Raw genomic sequence first — 17,864 nt, 5'->3', positions numbered from 1 at the left:
CGCCCCTTCAGGCCGAATTGGCATGGGCAGCGGACCCGGACTGGCCGGACTTCTGCTTACCTGCCCACGGCTTCTTCTGGGAGCCTTGGCCCTTGAAGGGCTTGCCCTTGTATTGCGACCGAAAGGCACGAAAGGACCCCTGAGAGGGCCTAAACGAGGTATTCTTCTTACCGTGAACAAACTTATTCTTGTGAGATTGGGGTAAGAGAGAGCTCTTACCCCCGGAGATCCCCTTTATCAGCGTATCCAAAGACTCGCCAAAAAGGCGAGATCCCGCATAGGGTAAATTAGCTAAAGTCTTGCGTGATGATTGGTCAACCGACCAGCATTTCAGCCAGATCAGACGACGGTGCAATACCGCCACACTAGAGAGGCGTGCAGCCAAAGGGACTAAATCCAAGTCCGCATCACACAAATACATGACACCCTGATGAATTTGATCCACCATAGCCAATGTTGTCGGCGGAGCAGAGTCAGCCACCAGGGTGCGCCTGAGCACCTGCGTCCAATCCGCAATAGCCTGGGCTGCCAAAATTGAAGCAAAAATAGGCATCAGCAATCTCCTGTCCATAGGGTCCCGGAACACCGGGGTATCCTCAGCAGGAATCGCAGTAGATTTATTCAAATTCGCCACCGCATGATCCACCTGAGGCGGCACACACCAACGCTCATCAGTGGTGGGCGTAAATGGATAACGCAGCTTGAACTTACTTGGCACAGTAAATGGCTTCTTTAAATTGCGCCATTGCTCATCAACAGCGCGCTGAAATTCCGCAGGGCATGGAAAAACCTGCGCTGTTTTGCGCTTCCTTTGTGTCCCATAAGAGGACAGCAAAGCAGGAGGACATGGTTCATCCTGCAAATGCAGTGTTTCTTTAATAGAAGCAACCAACTCATCCATGAGTGCAAGCTCTTCAGGCGAGCCAGGGGGAGAATTATCAACCCCTTCTACCTCAGCCTCCCCCTCGGACCCCCCAAGGTCCAGAGATGAATGAGACCCTGAGAAGGGCACTCCAGCCATAGCAGCCCCATCGCCCTCTGAATCAGAGGAAATAGACAATCTGGGCCGTTTTGCGGATCGATCAGCCATTAGCATTTGCACCTGAGAAATCAAGTTCGCCACAATAGCAGCCAGATCAGCCCCCTCGGGGGATGCAGCAGCCCCTTGGCCCCCCACCAAGGTGGGAGGAAACTTGCAATCCTGAGAATCCATGCCCCAGCAATATTGGAAAAAGGAGTACTGTCCCTTTAAGACCGCGGAAATCGAAGCCCACCGCACACTACTGCATGGCTCGACCCCCACAGGGATAAGGACGCTGAGCAGGGAAATACAGGATAAGGAGAAGTAAAAACCTGGAGAGGCCACACAGGCTGCTACCACCGATCGCTGTCCCAGAGCAAAAGGAAGTGATGTAATTACTGACCGCCCTATAAAGCCTATGTAGGCTATACAAACATGGCCGCTCGGCTGAGGCATTTTTTGGGCAATGACAAAATGGCGCCGACATGTGGTTGTACATCGATCGCCATCAAAATGGCGGCGTTTGGCGCCAAAACACCGCGCCCTACACACTTAGGGCCGGACACCACACGTTTGCCTCCAAAAAATGGCGGACCGCAATAGCGGCTGCCGCACAGCATGTCTAACCCCAGTCTGCCCACACAGCACACATAGCAGATCGGGAGAGCCCCCCCCCCGCAGCCCACAGAAAAGGCAGCTATTCCACACAGGAATCTGACAGGGAGCTCAGCAAATACACAGACACGCAGGGTCACACAGTCACAGACTGACACCCAAACAGACAGGTCCCCACATAGAAATGTACTTACCAGTCCGGATGGCGTGGGGAGCCTTCTCCAGCGACCAAACCACTGCACTGAGGACAGGAAGTGTCGCAGCCAGGACGCAGTGGAACTGCGGTGCGAAACCGCAAATGGTGTCCGGTGAGGTAGCCACCTCACTGGCAGCATCCCTGCAGCGAACAGGGATGGGTCGTTCAATATGCCAGGGAAACCTGACTGAACGCTCGATGGCAGGCTGGGGAACCCCTGGCCCTGAGCCCTGGGAACCAGGGTGGCCAGTCCGAGACCCAGCTCCGCATGATCATCTTCATCCGAAGAAACTAAACTAATGCTGATAAAAATAACAGCTAGTAAAAGAAAGAGAAAAAATACTCAAATAAAATCAAAAAAGAAGATAGAAAGCTGAGACTGAGAGCCCCAGCACAGTATCAGCTAGCTACTCCTAAGCTAGGCATTAGAAACTGAGTTGAGAATGCAGGAAGCAGGGAGGTATTGACTGAGGGGACCGCCCCCTAGGGGTGTGATATGCTAAAAGCTTTTATATTAACAAATCTTGTTGCCTAGCTACTCCTACGGAGCAAAGGTCAATACCCCACTAAGATTATGAAGTGGCGGCGACTGTCGGAGGACGTAAGAGAAATACAGATATATATATATATATATATATATATATATATATATATATATATAGGGAAATAAATTATCAATATATAAATATATAAATAACCTCAATACTCTACATAATAAAAGTGTCAAACACGCCTATAATAAATAACCCATAAATTAATATCAGCAATAAATAAGCAATACATTCAATATCCTATAAAAGCTCTCACTAATGTGGATAAAAAAAAGAATGTGTGGCTTATACAGTACATAAATATGAACTTAGCAAATATAGAATAAATATAAATGAGCAATAACAAGTGCAGTAAAACGTATATCCTCGTGCACGAGGATATACGTTTTACTGCACTTGTTATTGCTCATTTATATTTATTCTATTTATTTAAGTGATTTGCTAAGTTCATATTTATGTACTGTATAAGCCACACATTCTTTTTTTATCCACATTAGTGAGAGCTTTTATAGGATATTGAATATATTGCTTATTTATTGCTGATATTAAATTTATGGGTTATTTATTATAGGCGTGTTTGACACTTTTATTATGTAGATTATTGAGGTTAAAAAAGTCATTTTCGGCCAAGGGCATCCTGAATTTTCGGTTTCGGCCCAGAATTTTCATTTCAGTGCATCTCTACTACTCACATATTTTGAGTTTTCTTATCTTGTCCACGGTACACCATTGCTGGAATATAATATGAACTGTATTCTCAAATGCATATAGCAATGCTCGACAAATGCTTTTTTGTACACGTACCTAACATGCATAAAATATGTTAAATGCACATATAATTTTATCTCATTTTTGCTAAATTAATGGTGACAGGGTCTCTTTAATACATTTGGATGACCTTCTTAGATTAGCATTTTATCAGTAACTCTAAATGACTGGTTCATTGGATTTGTCCACTACTGTAATGCAAATTTCAATAAAACAGTGCTAACAATCTCAATTATTAAAGTACATTACAAAATGTTATTTTTTTTCTCTGAGATCCACTAGTATAGGGGTCTCCAAACTTTCTAAACAAAGGGCCACTTCAGACTTTGGGGGGGCCGGACTATGGCCAGTGGAAGTAAAATTTTCCTGGCATCAGTGGGACTAAACATCACCACATTTGGTATTATTAAGAGGAATAGTGCCCCACAGTTGGTATCATTGGGAGGAATAGCGCCCCATCATTGGTATCATTGGAAGGAATAGCACTCCATGGTTGGTATCATTGGGAAGAATAGCACCCCATCGTTGGTATCATTGGGAGAAACTGTGCCCCATCGCTGGTATCATTGGGAGAAACTGTGCCCCATCGCTGGTATCACTGGGAGGAAGAGTGCACCTTTGTTGGTGTCAATGGGAGAAATGGTGCCCCACTGGTGATATCAGTTGGCAGAATAGTCTGTCTGTTGTCTGGAGCAATTTGGGTAAGACAACTATGGAGATACTTACTTATGTTATGCTACATGTATTCACTGCTTTTTTCTTTACTCTAGTATTCTCAGTTGAACCATTTATAGAGAGAACCCTCAAATTTCCCTGAAGAAGCGGCTATACTGGCCGCGAAACATGTCGGGTTAAAAATTTGTGGGCGACATAGTTTTCTGCACAGACATCTTATTTTGGATGGGTCTAGGGTATATAATATCTACTATCCACCCCTGTGTAGGATCCGATATCTACCTATAACTGATATACAAGTGAATACGTTTGTGAACTGCAATTGTTCTTAATGCAATATGTTTATATTGTTATTGTATCCTGTGTATACAGTATACATTTTATAACCTTGTTTTCTTTCTAAATAAAATAAATTTCTTTGTTACTTTTACATTTATCTCTTTCCTGTATTATTTATATACCAGCACCCATTTTTAAAAGTCCCTTGTTTATACGCCCAACTTGCTCTCCTTTGAATATTCATATTGGGACGTGGTGCTTATACCTTAAATTACTACCTATATGAGCTTGTTTTCTCCCCCCTTTTGTCCAGTTGGCAGAATAGTGTATCAGTAGGAGGAGAAGTGCCCCCAAGGGTCAGATAAAGGCAAGAAAAGGGCCACAGTTTGGAGACCACTGCACTAGCATATGCATTTCATTCCAGGCCATTTAAGGAGGCCAGCCATGTGTGCCTGGTGCTTTGTGAAAGGTATCTTCCCAAATGAGGGAAATAAAAATGGACATCAATTTACCCTAATTGGCAAATTTTAAGGATGAATGGCTGCCTTTTGTGCACATATACACTGCTTTAAATAAACAAAACCACTGAGAAGTCCAGTCATCTACAGATGTGTAAAATTCTTACAATGATATGTTCATTAGGTCCCATCAAAAAGCATCCTTGATGTTTTTCAATTGTCGCACAGCAAGATCCACTGGTAGGTTGAACTTCAGGTTGCTGAGTCTGCTGAGGATGTTTAAAGCACTTTCAAAGCCAGTGCTTGCCATATAACTCCAGGGTTGGTAGTGAGACTGTATCAACACCCCAGATTTGCAGAGCAAATTAAGCCAAGAAACAAGACGTTGTTCATTCAATGCCATGCAGACAAGAGCCTTAAATTCAGAGTCTGCACCCCGCTTGAAAGGATCGTGTTCTGTTAAAACTGCGTGGATGGCAGAGAGAAGGCTCTGTTTGGGGGTAACCTTAGTACTTCCTGAAACAGGGAGGGAAAAGGACTGTGAGAGCTTACGGGCAGGAGAGTCAACAAATGCTTTTCCATTTTTCTCATGGTAGTATTTGACAAAAAGTTCCCAGGGGTGCATAGTGGGTGGAGAGGTAGAGAAGACAGGTATTAGGCAGGCAATGGGTGCAAGAACCAAACTCATTCCTTGAGATGTAGCATAAAGACCATGTGACAGAAGATCTCTGATTGCAAGTGCCAGCTCTTTCCTCACGACTACTGTTAGCTCATCTTTGCCTCCCAGTGCAATATCCTGCATGTTGGCATAGCTGATAACATGGTCCTGAGGCTGCTGTCGCACTGCCAACTGCCTTACTTTCTCTACAGAAGCCTCTAGCTTTTTTAACAATGGAGTGAAGTCTCTATTGTGTTCATCCTGCTTCCAGAGGTTTTTTGGCACCTGTCCTGTACCACAACCAAACTGGCTGACTGCAAAGATCTGCAGGACAGCCAGGGCACGACGTAACAAATGTAGTCCTGTTTCTCTCATTTGTTTAGCCTGCTCTGGGCTCACTGTTGGGAAAGAAGAAGAAGTAAATGTTTTTAGTTTTTTTAGATAGAAAAATCTGAATTTATTTGACAGATAATGGTCAAGTTTACTGACAAATTGCAGTATTATCCGAATAACATTTTTAAAATATTTATATACTGTATAGTCTGCCTGTAGATTTCTTAAAATTTACGTCAGGGCAAAAAAAAAAAAAAGGGATTTTTGACATTCCGTAAAATCCATTTCTCTGATGTTCATTGACAGACACAGCTCCTGATCTTCATAACCAATGGGTTATACTGCCCCCTATATGAGTAGGACACTAGGGAAAAAAGAATCTGGCTACGCCTATAGGCAGTCCCAGGGGGTATACTCCCTCTCTCTGCTATAGGTACTCAGTTTTGTTACAAGCAGTGTGAGAAGAATTACAACTCCACAGAGGGGTGGGTGCTGTGTCAGTCAATGAACATCAGAGAAAAATATTTTACAGTAAGTTAAAAAAATTGGATTTTTGACTTAAAAATCCATTTCTCTGATGTTTATTGATGGACACAGCTCCTGATTCTTCTTAACCATTGGGTTATACTGACCCCTACACGAGTAGGACACTTGGCTGAAAAAAGCTCGACTACGCCTATGGGCAGTCTCAGGAGATACACAACCACACTCAGCTATAAGCACTCAGTTGTGTTACAAGCAGTGTCAGAAGAAAGCCAACTCCAAAGAGGGGTGGGTGCTATGTCAGTCAATGAACATCAGAGAAATGGATTTTACGGTAAGTCAAAAATGCCATTTTGTTTTTCATTCATTGAGGGACACAGCTCCTGATTCTTCTTAACCATTGGGACGTCCCAAAGCAGTGTCAAACATGAGGGGTGGGAAAACATTAGAAAAAATTGATTTTTGTAAGAACTTACCGTAAAATCCTTTTCTCTGAAGTTCGACAGACGCAGCTCTTCCTATTCATAGACTCATAGGGTTAGGCTCCTCCTTCTAGGGATAGACACTAGGCGGAAAAAAAACTTGTCCACGCCTATGGGGGCTTTCCCTGCAGGCATAACCCCTCAGGCTCTTTGCTATTCTCAAACAGTTTGGTTGCAAGCAGTGTTAGAAAAAAAACCCGTAACTCAGAAGCAGAGGGGCGGATGCTGCATCTGTCGAACTTCAGCGAAAAGGATTTTACGGTAAGTTCTTACAAAAATCCAGTTTTCTCTATCGTTCATTGACAGACGCAGCTCTTCCTATTCATAGACTCATAGGGATGTCCCAAAAGCAGTATATCATGAGGGGTGGGAACAAGACCGAAACAAAAAACGGAATTCCCCAATGGCTAAAGTAGCCAACCAGGTAAAAATAGAGCTCAACCAGGAACAACTGGAGCTCACCCGGAAACAATGGAATCCTCAAAAGAGAAACAAAAGAAATTCTCTTTTAAACTTCAGCCTGCAAAACTTTGCTGTCAAAAGGAGCATCTGCGGATGCCAACACATCTACTTTGTAGACTTTAGTAAACGTATGCACAGACGACCAAGTTGTCGCCTTGCAAATTTGTAACACCGACGCCTGATGGCGAAAAGCCCAGGAGGCACTCAGCGCTCTCGTAGAGTGAGCCTTCACTGGAAACAAAGGAACCTGACCCTTCAATGAATATGCTTGTACCACCGACTGCCTGATCCATTTGGAAATGGTTGCAGTTAACGCAGCCATACCCTTACAAGGTCCATCAGAAAGGAAAAAAGGATCGTCCGATTGTTGAAAGGACTCAGTGGTCTGTGAATAGACCCTGAACGCCCAAACCATGCAAAGCATGCTCTTTCGGATGCTGAGGTTTAGGACAAAGTGAAGCCAATACAATGTCTTCATTCAGCTGAAAATCAGAAACCATCTTGGGAAGGAACGACTGATTAGGTCGAAGTACCACCTTATCGCTATGTACCACCAGATAAGGTGGTCAGCAAGACAACGCTGCCAGTTAGACACTCTGTGGGCAGAAGTGATAACCACAAAGAAGGCAACCTTCTGAGACAAGGACAGCAGCGAAATTCCCCCAAATTCTTTCAAAAGGAGGCTTTTAAAGAAAAGATAACACAATTAAATGTATGATTTCCACGTACGATGACAGATCTTTCTGGAAGAAGACTTCCTGGCCTTCAATAGCATAGGAATCTCAGAGTCAGAAAGACCTCTATCTCTCAACACCTGGCTTTCAACAGCCATGCCGTTAATGCCAGCGACTGTAAAGCAGGATGAAAGATTGGACATTGAGACAGCAGATCTTCCCTGAGAGGAAGTCTCCAAGAAGCATCAGCGTCCAACCTTACCAGTTCTGCATACCAAGACCGGCGGGGCCAGTCTGCGGCCACCAGAATGACCAGAATTCCTTCCACCCCTATCCTGTGTAAAAGTCTCAGCAGGAGATTCAAAGTATGGAAGGCATAAATCAGTCCGTACTGACCCCCAAGGAGCCACCATTGCATCTGTGGCGTCGGCGAGAAGATCCAGAGACCTGGCTGCGAACCTCTGAACCGTCTAGGTGAGGCAAGAAGCAAACAAAATGACCTCAGGTTTCCCCCACTGGATACACAGGAGATGAAAAAACCTCTGAGTGAAGGAACCAATCCTGGGCCTCCAAGACCCACTTGGTGCCCCCTTGGTGATCACAATAAGCCACAGCCGTGGCATAGGCCGATTGAATATGGACAGGACAATCTTGCAGACGAGTTGCCCAGTAGCTCATGCAAAACTGCATTGCCCTTTGCCTCTGCATATTGGCAGAAAAGACAGACAGACTGCCAACAGCAACTGGATAGTGCCCTGTAACTTTTGCAGCTTGTCCGAGGGAAGGAAGACCGTCACCAAAGCGGAATCCCCTATAAAGCGTAGTTGAGAGGAACCTGGCTCCGGGAAGAAGCGAAGACGTCCCCCCACCCCAGAAACGGGTGAGGGCGCCCCATTATGCAGACAAAGATTCATCTGCAGATCCGGCCTGGTCTACCTCAAATTTACCTGAGCAGGTCTTCCTGGGGGTGACCTGAACTGCAGTGTCGTCGCTTGCGACCCGGAGGTACGAACTGGCCACCTATGAGAAGCAAAAGAAGACCCCTGTCTAACACGTGGTGCCTTGCCCTTAGTGGGTTGAGGAAGAAGAGTACTCTTAACCCCAGTGAGGCCTTTGATCAACTCATCCGGAAAGGATCCAAACAACATCTCCCCTGTGAAAGGAAGATCAGTCAAGGCTTTTTGGAAGCCTGGCCAGCAGACCAGCTCTTTAGCCACACCATGCATCTAAAAGCAATCCCCACTGCTGATGCCCTGGCCACTAACGGGGCAACATCCAGGGACGCATTACACATGAACATCAGGGCTTGAGCCAACTGGTCCATCAGTTCCAGCACAGCAGAGGGGAACCGTTCAGCTTCTAAGTTACTTTTAAGTAACTTCACCCATTCAGTAGCAGTCTGCGCTACCATAACGTTCACAACGATAGACTATAACATGTGACCTGTTACCACGTGTAAAATGGTGGGACAAGGATTCCACCCATCTATCCACGGGATCCGCAAAAGTTGGAGACTCTTCCACCAGTACCAGAGTAGCTTTATTCCACCTAGCCACCAGAAAATCCACTTTTGGTAGTACAGTTCACCGAGTGGACACTGCCTCCGAAAAGAGGTAACGGCGTGCAAAACGCTTAGGCACCACCAACATGTGCTTAATGCATCGCCATTGTTCATCCACAATAGTGTGAAAAAATTCTGGACAAGGGAACACCTTGCTCGACTTATGTGATTTGCAGGAGCCAAAAGACACCTGCATACCCGGCGCTGTGGGTTCATCAGCCATTCTTAAAGTTTCCCGCACTGAAACTATCAGGGCTTTCACCAATGCGCGTTCCCACACGGCGGCTGAGGAGGACAGGTCCTATTCACCGTCAGAATGCGAAGACACCGCTCCCCAAGGTGGTCTGCGTCTGCGGCGCCCATATCTATCTCAGAGTCCAAGGACCCTGCCGATGGGGGTGAGGGCAGAGGACGTTTGCGGCTGGCAACACCAGAACAGACAAAAAAAGGACCAGGTCTTCTAAACCGCAGCCTGCAAAACCTTGTGGCCAGAAGAAGCATTCCCAGATGCCAATACATCCATTTTTTAAAAACTTTGAAAAAGTGTGCATAGAGGACCAGATGGCCACCTGCAAACTGGCATCATTGATGCCTGATGACGGAAGGCCCAGTAGGCACTAAGCTTCGGAATAAAGTGTGCCTTAACATGAGAAAGGAGGAACCTGACGCCTAATTCAATAAACCTAAATCACTGTCTGTCAGATCCATCTGAAAACGGTTGCAGCAGAAGCGGCCAACCCTTTTTGAGGTCCAACCATGTGTACAAATAGTGAGTCTGACTCCCTATAAGACTCTGTAGCTGCCAGGTAAACCCCGATTGCCCGAACCACATCCAGGGAATGCAGAGCAATTTCCATAGGATGTTTTGGCCTGGGACATAGGAAAGGCGACACACTGTTTTCACTCAAATGGAAATCAGAGACGACCTTTGGAAAGACAAAGACATACAGAGGCGCCTCTAAGTGTAGACTTTATGCAACAGGTTTAATGAATAAAATTATGCACTCACGTTAATAAGCATATATTCATGCCCATAAAACAAGGTTCCAGTGTGGAGAAGTGTACATCATCCGGTCATGGACATCCGTCCTGCTGGAGCCGAAATCCTTTCGCCGTGGCTGGCTTGTACGGCAAGGTTAGAACCAGGAAGTAGGCTCGGTGTATTTGCTTGACAGCGAGGCTTGGTGGATAGTCGAACCTGGATGATGTCATCTGCATGCCACGCGTTTCCGAGCGTGCTTGCTGCCTGGGGGAGGGCAGCCGCGCTCCTGCTTCACGGCAAGTATAATAGCAAGTGACACGGTGTACATTTAAATAATGAAATGGGAGGAGAGATGCAAATGAACCAACAAGGGGGAATATATCTAATCAGTGGTCTATACAAATGGGCTAATAATGAAATGGGAGGAGAGATGCAAACGAAGGGGAATATGTCTAATCCGTAATCTATACAAATGGGCTAATAATCATTATGTCAATTTTATCAAAAGTCACAATATAATATTGCTAGATTAAAATTCAACTTTAAAAGAGTAATTCACCAATATTTATATATATAAAATATGTTTTGGTAGTATAAATTAATAAAAAAATATAAAAATAAGTGTATCACAATAACTATATTAAGATATACCAACTGGCTGTGTGTGGCTGACCACTGCTATCAACCGGTGGGTATTGTTTATAAAATTATTAAACAATGACAAAGAAAAATAAATAAAAAAATATACAAAAAGTAAATAAAATATAAGTAAACGTGAAAATAAGAAATAAAAATAATGAGGAAAAAAAAAAAGGATTCAAATATATATATATATAAAAAAAATATATTATATATATATATATATTTTTTTTTTATATAAAAATACAAAAATATATAAAAAATTAGGATATATATATATATATATATATAGAAGAAATATATACATATATGTGTATGTATTTTAAATGAGAGATATTGCTAAAGGATGTCAGAAATTGATAAATACATTCATAAATAAAGATAATAATGGTAAACGTCAGAGATTTTATGAAAAAAATTAATAGATTCATTATAAATAGGATTAAAATAATGTGGCAATCCACTCCTGTATATCAATATGCATCCATATAGGCATGTGAATCTATATATACAGTCATGTATGTCTGAAACAAATATAGCCTGTAGGTATTCATAATATGGTGGCCATTTCGATACCCTCATTGAGGCCACCAGGCGAAAGAGAATCCAGGGAGTAAATCCAATATGTCTCCCTGGCACATAGTTTCTTATAACGTTCAGCTGCTGTAAGGGTTTTTGTTATCTGTTCAATAACCCATACAGACCTATAGAAGATCCCTGGTGAGCCTCAGCAAAGTGTCGAGAAACACTCCGCTTGTCTTTGCCAAGTTCTAAAGAACGTCTATGTTCTCCAAAACGTTGGCGAATTGGACGAATGGTGCGGCCCACATAGACCAGCCCACATGGACAGGACAGGCCATATGTAACAAAATCTGATGAGCAGTTAAAAAATTCCCCCAGATGGAAACTTTTTCCTTTTGTTTGAAAGGAGATTTGGCCGTGTTTGACAAATGAACACATTTTGCATAAAGGTTTCCGACATTGGAACATTCCTTTAAGGGGAATGAGAATGGGTACATTGGTAGTCGGAGTGATAGATTTGATTTTACTAGGGGCCACTTTATTTTTCAAATTTAAGGCCTTTCGATAACTCACCCTTGGTCTTTCCGGTATTATGGTTTCAATATTAGGGTCTTTCCGTAAGATGTTCCAGTGTCTGGCCAGAATTCTTTCTATTTTTTTATGTTGAAAGTGGTAAGTGGTGGTAAATCTAAGGGTCTGATCGGACGTAGGTTGACTCTTTTTTGGTGTTTTTTTTACCTTTATACATCTCAAAAGCTTCATTGACCAAAGGTATTGGATCTGGAGCTGTATCATGTTGGAGAGAAAATCTGTGCTAGAAATTATACCAAACCGACAGCTGGCAACTCCTTTCTTCATTTCGAAAGCTGTCACTTTTCAAAATGGAATATGAATATTCCCAAGGGACAATTTTGCCGACTCAATCAAAATTGTACCTTAGAGTCAGACTATATTGACCAAGGTACTGTCATGAAAAATAAATTTTTAGACAAAGCATATCAACTACCTTTGGATGAATGAATCTATTAATTGTTTTCATAAACTCTCTGACGTTTACCATTATCTTTATTTATGAATATATTTATCAATTTCTGACATCCATTAGCAATATCTCTCATTTAAAATACATACACATATATGTATACACTTCTTATATATATATATATATATATATATATATATATATATATATATATATATATATACACACATTATATATCTTCTCATTTTTTATATATTTTTGTAATTTTATATAAAAATATATATATTTTTGAATCCTTTTTTTTTTTTTTTTCTCATATTATTTCTATTTCTTATTTTCACATTTACTTATATTTATTTTATTTACTTTTTGTATATTTTTTTATTTATTTTTCTCTTTGTCATTGTTTAACCACTTAAGCCCCGGAAGATTTTACCCCCTTCCTGACCAGGGCCTATTTTGTGATTCGGCACTGCGTGAATTTAACGGACAATTGCACGGTCGTGCGACGCTGTACCTAAACGAATTTGATGTCCTTTTTTTCCCACAAACAGAGATTTCTTTTGGTGGTATTTGATCACCTGTGCGATTTTTACTTTTTGCGCTATAAACAAAAAAAAGAGCGTTAATTTAATAATTTAATGCAAAAATAACAATATTTTTCACATTTTTTTTTATGACATTCCCCCCCAAAAAATGTAAAAATTTAAATTTTTTAACATTTTAGGCCAATTTATTTTATGCTACATATGTTTGGTAAAAAAAAAAAAAATTGCAAAAAGCGTATTTTGATTGGTTTGCGCAAAAGATATTGCATTTACTAAGGGAAAGAGTTCTGTCATTTTTGGTGTTTTTTTTTTAACGCGTAATGGCGGCGATCTGTGATTTTTTTTGCGGTACTGCGACATTGCGGCGGACAGATCAGACCCTTGACTGACATTTTTGGCAATTTTGGGGTTACCAGTGACATTACTACAGTAATCAGTGCTATACATATGCACGGTTACTGCAAAATGACACTGGCAGGGAAGGGGTTAACTTTATTGGGGAAGGAGGGGTTAAGTGTGTCCCTAGGGGCGTGCTTCTAACTGTGATTGGACATGGCTACTGGTGTAGGAACAGTGATCAACGGTCCTACATAGTAGAACCGTATGATCACTATCCATACACAGGGGAGAATGACAGGCGGCTTGTTTCCATTAGCCGCCTGCCTTTCTCCCTTCACGGCGGACAATCGCGAGTGACCGGCGGACATTGGGTCCGCCGGTCACACGCACGGACTTCCCAGGGAACGAGCCTGGCTCACAAGCAAGTGACAGGCTAGTGACGTACCCGTACGTCACTTTGCCTGGCCGGGGCTGACCGCCGCAGTATATGTACTTGCGGCGGTCGGCAACCGGTTAATAATTTTATAAACAATACCCACAGGTTGATAGCGGTGGTCAGCCACACACAGCCAGTTGGTATATCTTAATATAGTTATTGTGATACACCCATTTTTATATTTTTTTATTGTTTAATACTACCAAAACATATTTTATATATATAAATATTGGTGAATTACTCTTTTAAAGTTGAATTTTAATCTAGCAATATTATATTGTGACTTTTGATATAATTGACATAATGATTATTAGCCCATTTGTATAGATTACTGATTAGACATATTCCCCTTCGTTTGCATCTCTCCTCCCATTTCATTATTAGCCCATTTGTATAGACCACTGATTTGATATATTCCCCCTTGTTGGTTCATTTGCATCTCTCCTCCCATTTCATTATTTAAATGTACACCGTGTCACTTGCTATTATACTTGCCGTGAAGAAGGAGCGCGGCTGCCCTCCCCCATGCAGTAAGCATGCTGGGAAACGCGTCGCATGCAGATGACATCATCCAGGTTCGACTATCCACCAAGCCTCGCTGTCAAGCAAAAACACCGAGCCTACTTCCTGGTTCTAACGTTGCCGTACAAGCCAGCAAGCCAGCCACGGCGAAAGGATTTCGGCTCCAGCAGGACGGATGTCCATGACCGGATGATGTACACTTCTCCACACTGGAACCTTGTTTTATGGGCATGAATATATGCTTACTAACGTGAGTGCATAATTTTATTCATTAAACCTGTTGCATAAAGTCTACACTTAGAGGCGCCTCTGTCTGTCTTTGTTGTAGCCCTGTGGAACCCCTGGCTTTTGGTTTCTGGGTGGCTGCCCTACATGGTGGACTTTTTCTCCCTCTGTGCCATTAATGAATTTTAACTCCATGGACTTTTGGTTCGATATGTGATCAAGCGCCTGTTAACATTGTGGACCTTTGGAAAGAACAACGGACATGGATGAAGAACCCCCTTAGCTCTGTAAACCAACAGGGAAGGTGAACAAGACAATGCCGCCAGCTCCGACACCCTTCATGCAGAAGTAATAGCAACTAAAAAGGACACCTTCTGGGACAGCGTAAGTAGGGGAACCTCCCGATATTTTTTTGGAAGGGAGATTCCTGGATAACAGACAACACCAATTTGAGGACCCACGGCGGTAATGGAGACCACACTGGAGGGACCAAGTGTCGAGCTCCCTGGATAAAGATAAGCACCAAGGAAAGAAAACCCGCCAAGGCCGACCACCCCGTTGGAAGGAAGCCAAGATCCGAGCAACCAAAATGGAGTGAGGGAAAACCCAGAGAGACTCACACCACGCAACGTACATCTTCTAAGTACTATGGTAGATCTTTCTAGAGGTAGATACTCTAACCTTTACCAGCAGAGGGATCACTGATTCAGACAAAGCTCTTCAGCACCTGGCTTTCAACAGCCAAGCCATTAAAACCAGCGACTGTAAAGCAGGATGGAAGATTGCCCCTTGGGGCAGCAGATCTTCCCTGAGAGGAAGTCTCCAAGGAGCATCGGCGACCAGCAACAGATCGGCATACCAAGACCAGTGAGGCCAGTCTGGAGCCACTAGAAAGACCGGAATCTTTTGCTGCCTCGCTCCTGCAAAGGAGTCTTGGCAGAAGTTTGAGAGGGGGAAAGGCATAAAACAGACGATACTGACACCAAGGAGCCACTAATGCATCTGCGCCGTCGGCCAGAGGATCTTGAGACCATGCCACAAACCTCTGTACCTTCCATGGAATGTGTACAGCAGAGAGGGCTGGAATGATCGTTCTGCCCACCTTAGAATGCCGGCTACTTCCCGATCTGCCAGGATACTTCTTGTTCCCCCATGGCGATTGACATAGGCCGTGGCATTGTCCGATTGAATTTGTATCAGACACCCCTGAAGACGAATTGTCCAATCATCCAGACAAAGACTGATCGCTCGGTGTTCAAATACATTGATCGGCAGTCAGGACTCTTCCCGAGTTCAGACTCCCTGAGCACAAGCTGTGCCGAAGACGCCTCCCCACCCGGACAGGCTGGCATTTGTGGTGACAACCGGCCAGTACAGGGGGAGAAGTATTTCCAGTCGAAGTGCCGGAGAACAAAGCCACCTCTAGAGACTCTGGATTCTTGTCCCATTTCACCAAAATCTCTTTTTGCAGAGATCTTGTGTGGAATTGTGCAAACGGAACCGCCTGGAAGGTAGACACCATCTGGCCCAGCACCCGCATGCAAGCCCAGAGGGATGACTGTCTGCTGTACAACAGAAGCTGAATTGCCTCCTGCCGTTTCTGGTGTTTTTCCAGAGGAAGCATTATTCTGGCGGAGGCCGAATTCACCCAGATAGTCCAGTTTTATAGAAGGAACCAGAGCATACTTCTGAAGGCTCAGAATCCAACTGAACCCCCTCAGAGATCGCAGAGTAATCTCCAAGGCGTCCATCAGAGCAGTGGGAGACTCTACTCGCAGAAGGAGATCGTCCAGGTACCCCAGTACTGCGATCCCCTGCTGACGCAACAATGCTAGCACCGGGGCCAACACTTTGTGAAGACCCGAGGAGCGGAGGCGAGACCAAAGGTAAACGCCACAAACTGATAATGCTCCTCGCCCGCGGCAAAGTAGAGGAAGCGTTGGTGACTGGCACATATTGGAATGTGAAGGTAGGCAACCAGTGGCGTACCTAGAGCATTTGGCACCCGGGGCGGATCCTATATCTGGCACCCCCCCCCCCAACTTTAAAATGTAAAAACACCCACAGAAATTTGTAATGTTCTCAAGAATATTTATTGCACAAATTTCACAGCCCCCTATCACAGTGCCCCTTGTCGTCTGCCCCCTCCCCCGTCTCTCTAATCGCAGTTCCTCCTTTTGCACTCTCTGCCTCCCCTGCACAGTCCTACCTTCAGCATAAATAGATAGAGACTGCAGACATGGTACAGGAGATGGTCAGAGACTGCAGACGTGGTACAGGAGATGGTCAGAGACTACAGACTTGATACAGGAGATGGTCAGAGACTGCAGACATGATACAGGAGATGGTCAGAGACTGCAGACATGATACAGGAGATGCTCAGAGACTACAGACATAATACAGGAGATGGTCAGAGACTGCAGACATGATACAGTAGATGGTCAGAGACTGAGGACATGATACAGGAGATGGTCAGAGACTGAGGACATGATACAGTAGATGGTCAGAGACTGCAGACATGATACAGGAGATGCTCAGTCAGAGACTGCAGACATGATACAGTATATGGTCAGAGACTGCAGACATGATACAGGAGATGGTCAGAGACTGAGGACATGATACAAGAGATGGTCAGAGACTGCAGACATGATACAGGAGATGGTCAGAGACTGAGGACATGATACAGGAGATGGTCAGAGACTGCAGACATGATACAGGAGATGCTCTGAGACTGCAGACATAATACAGGAAATGGTCAGAGACTGCAGTCATGATACAGGAGATGGTCAGAGACTGAGGACATGATACAGGAGATGGTCAGAAACTGAGGACATGATACAGGAGATGGTCAGAGACTGCAGACATGATACAGGAGATGGTCAGAGACTGCAGACATGATACAAGAGATGGTCAGAGACTGCAGACATGATACAGGAGATGGTCAGAGACTGAGGACATGATACAGGAGATGGTCAGAGACTGCAGACATGATACAGGAGATGGTCAGAGACTGCAGACATGATACAGGAGATGCTCAGAGACTGCAGTCATGATACAGGAGATGGTCAGAAACTGCAGACATGATACAGGAGATGCTCAGAGACTGCAGTCATGATACAGGAGACGGTCAGAGACTGCAGACATGATACAGGAGATGCTCAGAGACTGCAGTCATGATACAGGAGATGGTCAGAGACTGCAGACATGATACAGGAGATGGTCAGAGACTGCAGACATGATACAGGAGATGCTCAGTCAGAGACTGCAGACATGATACAGTATATGGTCAGAGACTGCAGACATGATACAGGAGATGGTCAGAGACTGAGGACATGATACAAGAGATGGTCAGAGACTGCAGACATGATACAGGAGATGGTCAGAGACTGAGGACATGATACAGGAGATGGTCAGAAACTGCAGACATGATACAGGAGATGCTCAGAGACTGCA

General features: G+C 44.0%; 1 protein-coding gene across 1 annotated transcript in view; it reads right to left on the bottom strand.

The window, feature by feature from the left end:
• Positions 1-4,439: 4,439 nt before the first annotated feature.
• Positions 4,440-17,864, bottom strand: part of RUNDC1 (RUN domain containing 1) — a 96,698-nt gene continuing 83,273 nt past the window's right edge. Inside the window, exon 5 of the mRNA XM_082271905.1 lies at positions 4,440-5,619. Coding sequence (XP_082128031.1) covers positions 4,754-5,619 — 866 coding nt within the window. The 3' untranslated portion in view covers positions 4,440-4,753. The remainder of the gene's footprint in view (positions 5,620-17,864) is intronic.

Source organism: Pelophylax lessonae, assembly GCF_965119305.1.
Source record: "Pelophylax lessonae genome assembly, chromosome: 11".
NCBI lineage: Eukaryota > Metazoa > Chordata > Amphibia > Anura > Ranidae > Pelophylax > Pelophylax lessonae.
Note: the sequence above shows the minus strand (reverse complement) of the source record. Positions and strands in the feature narration are given on the sequence as shown.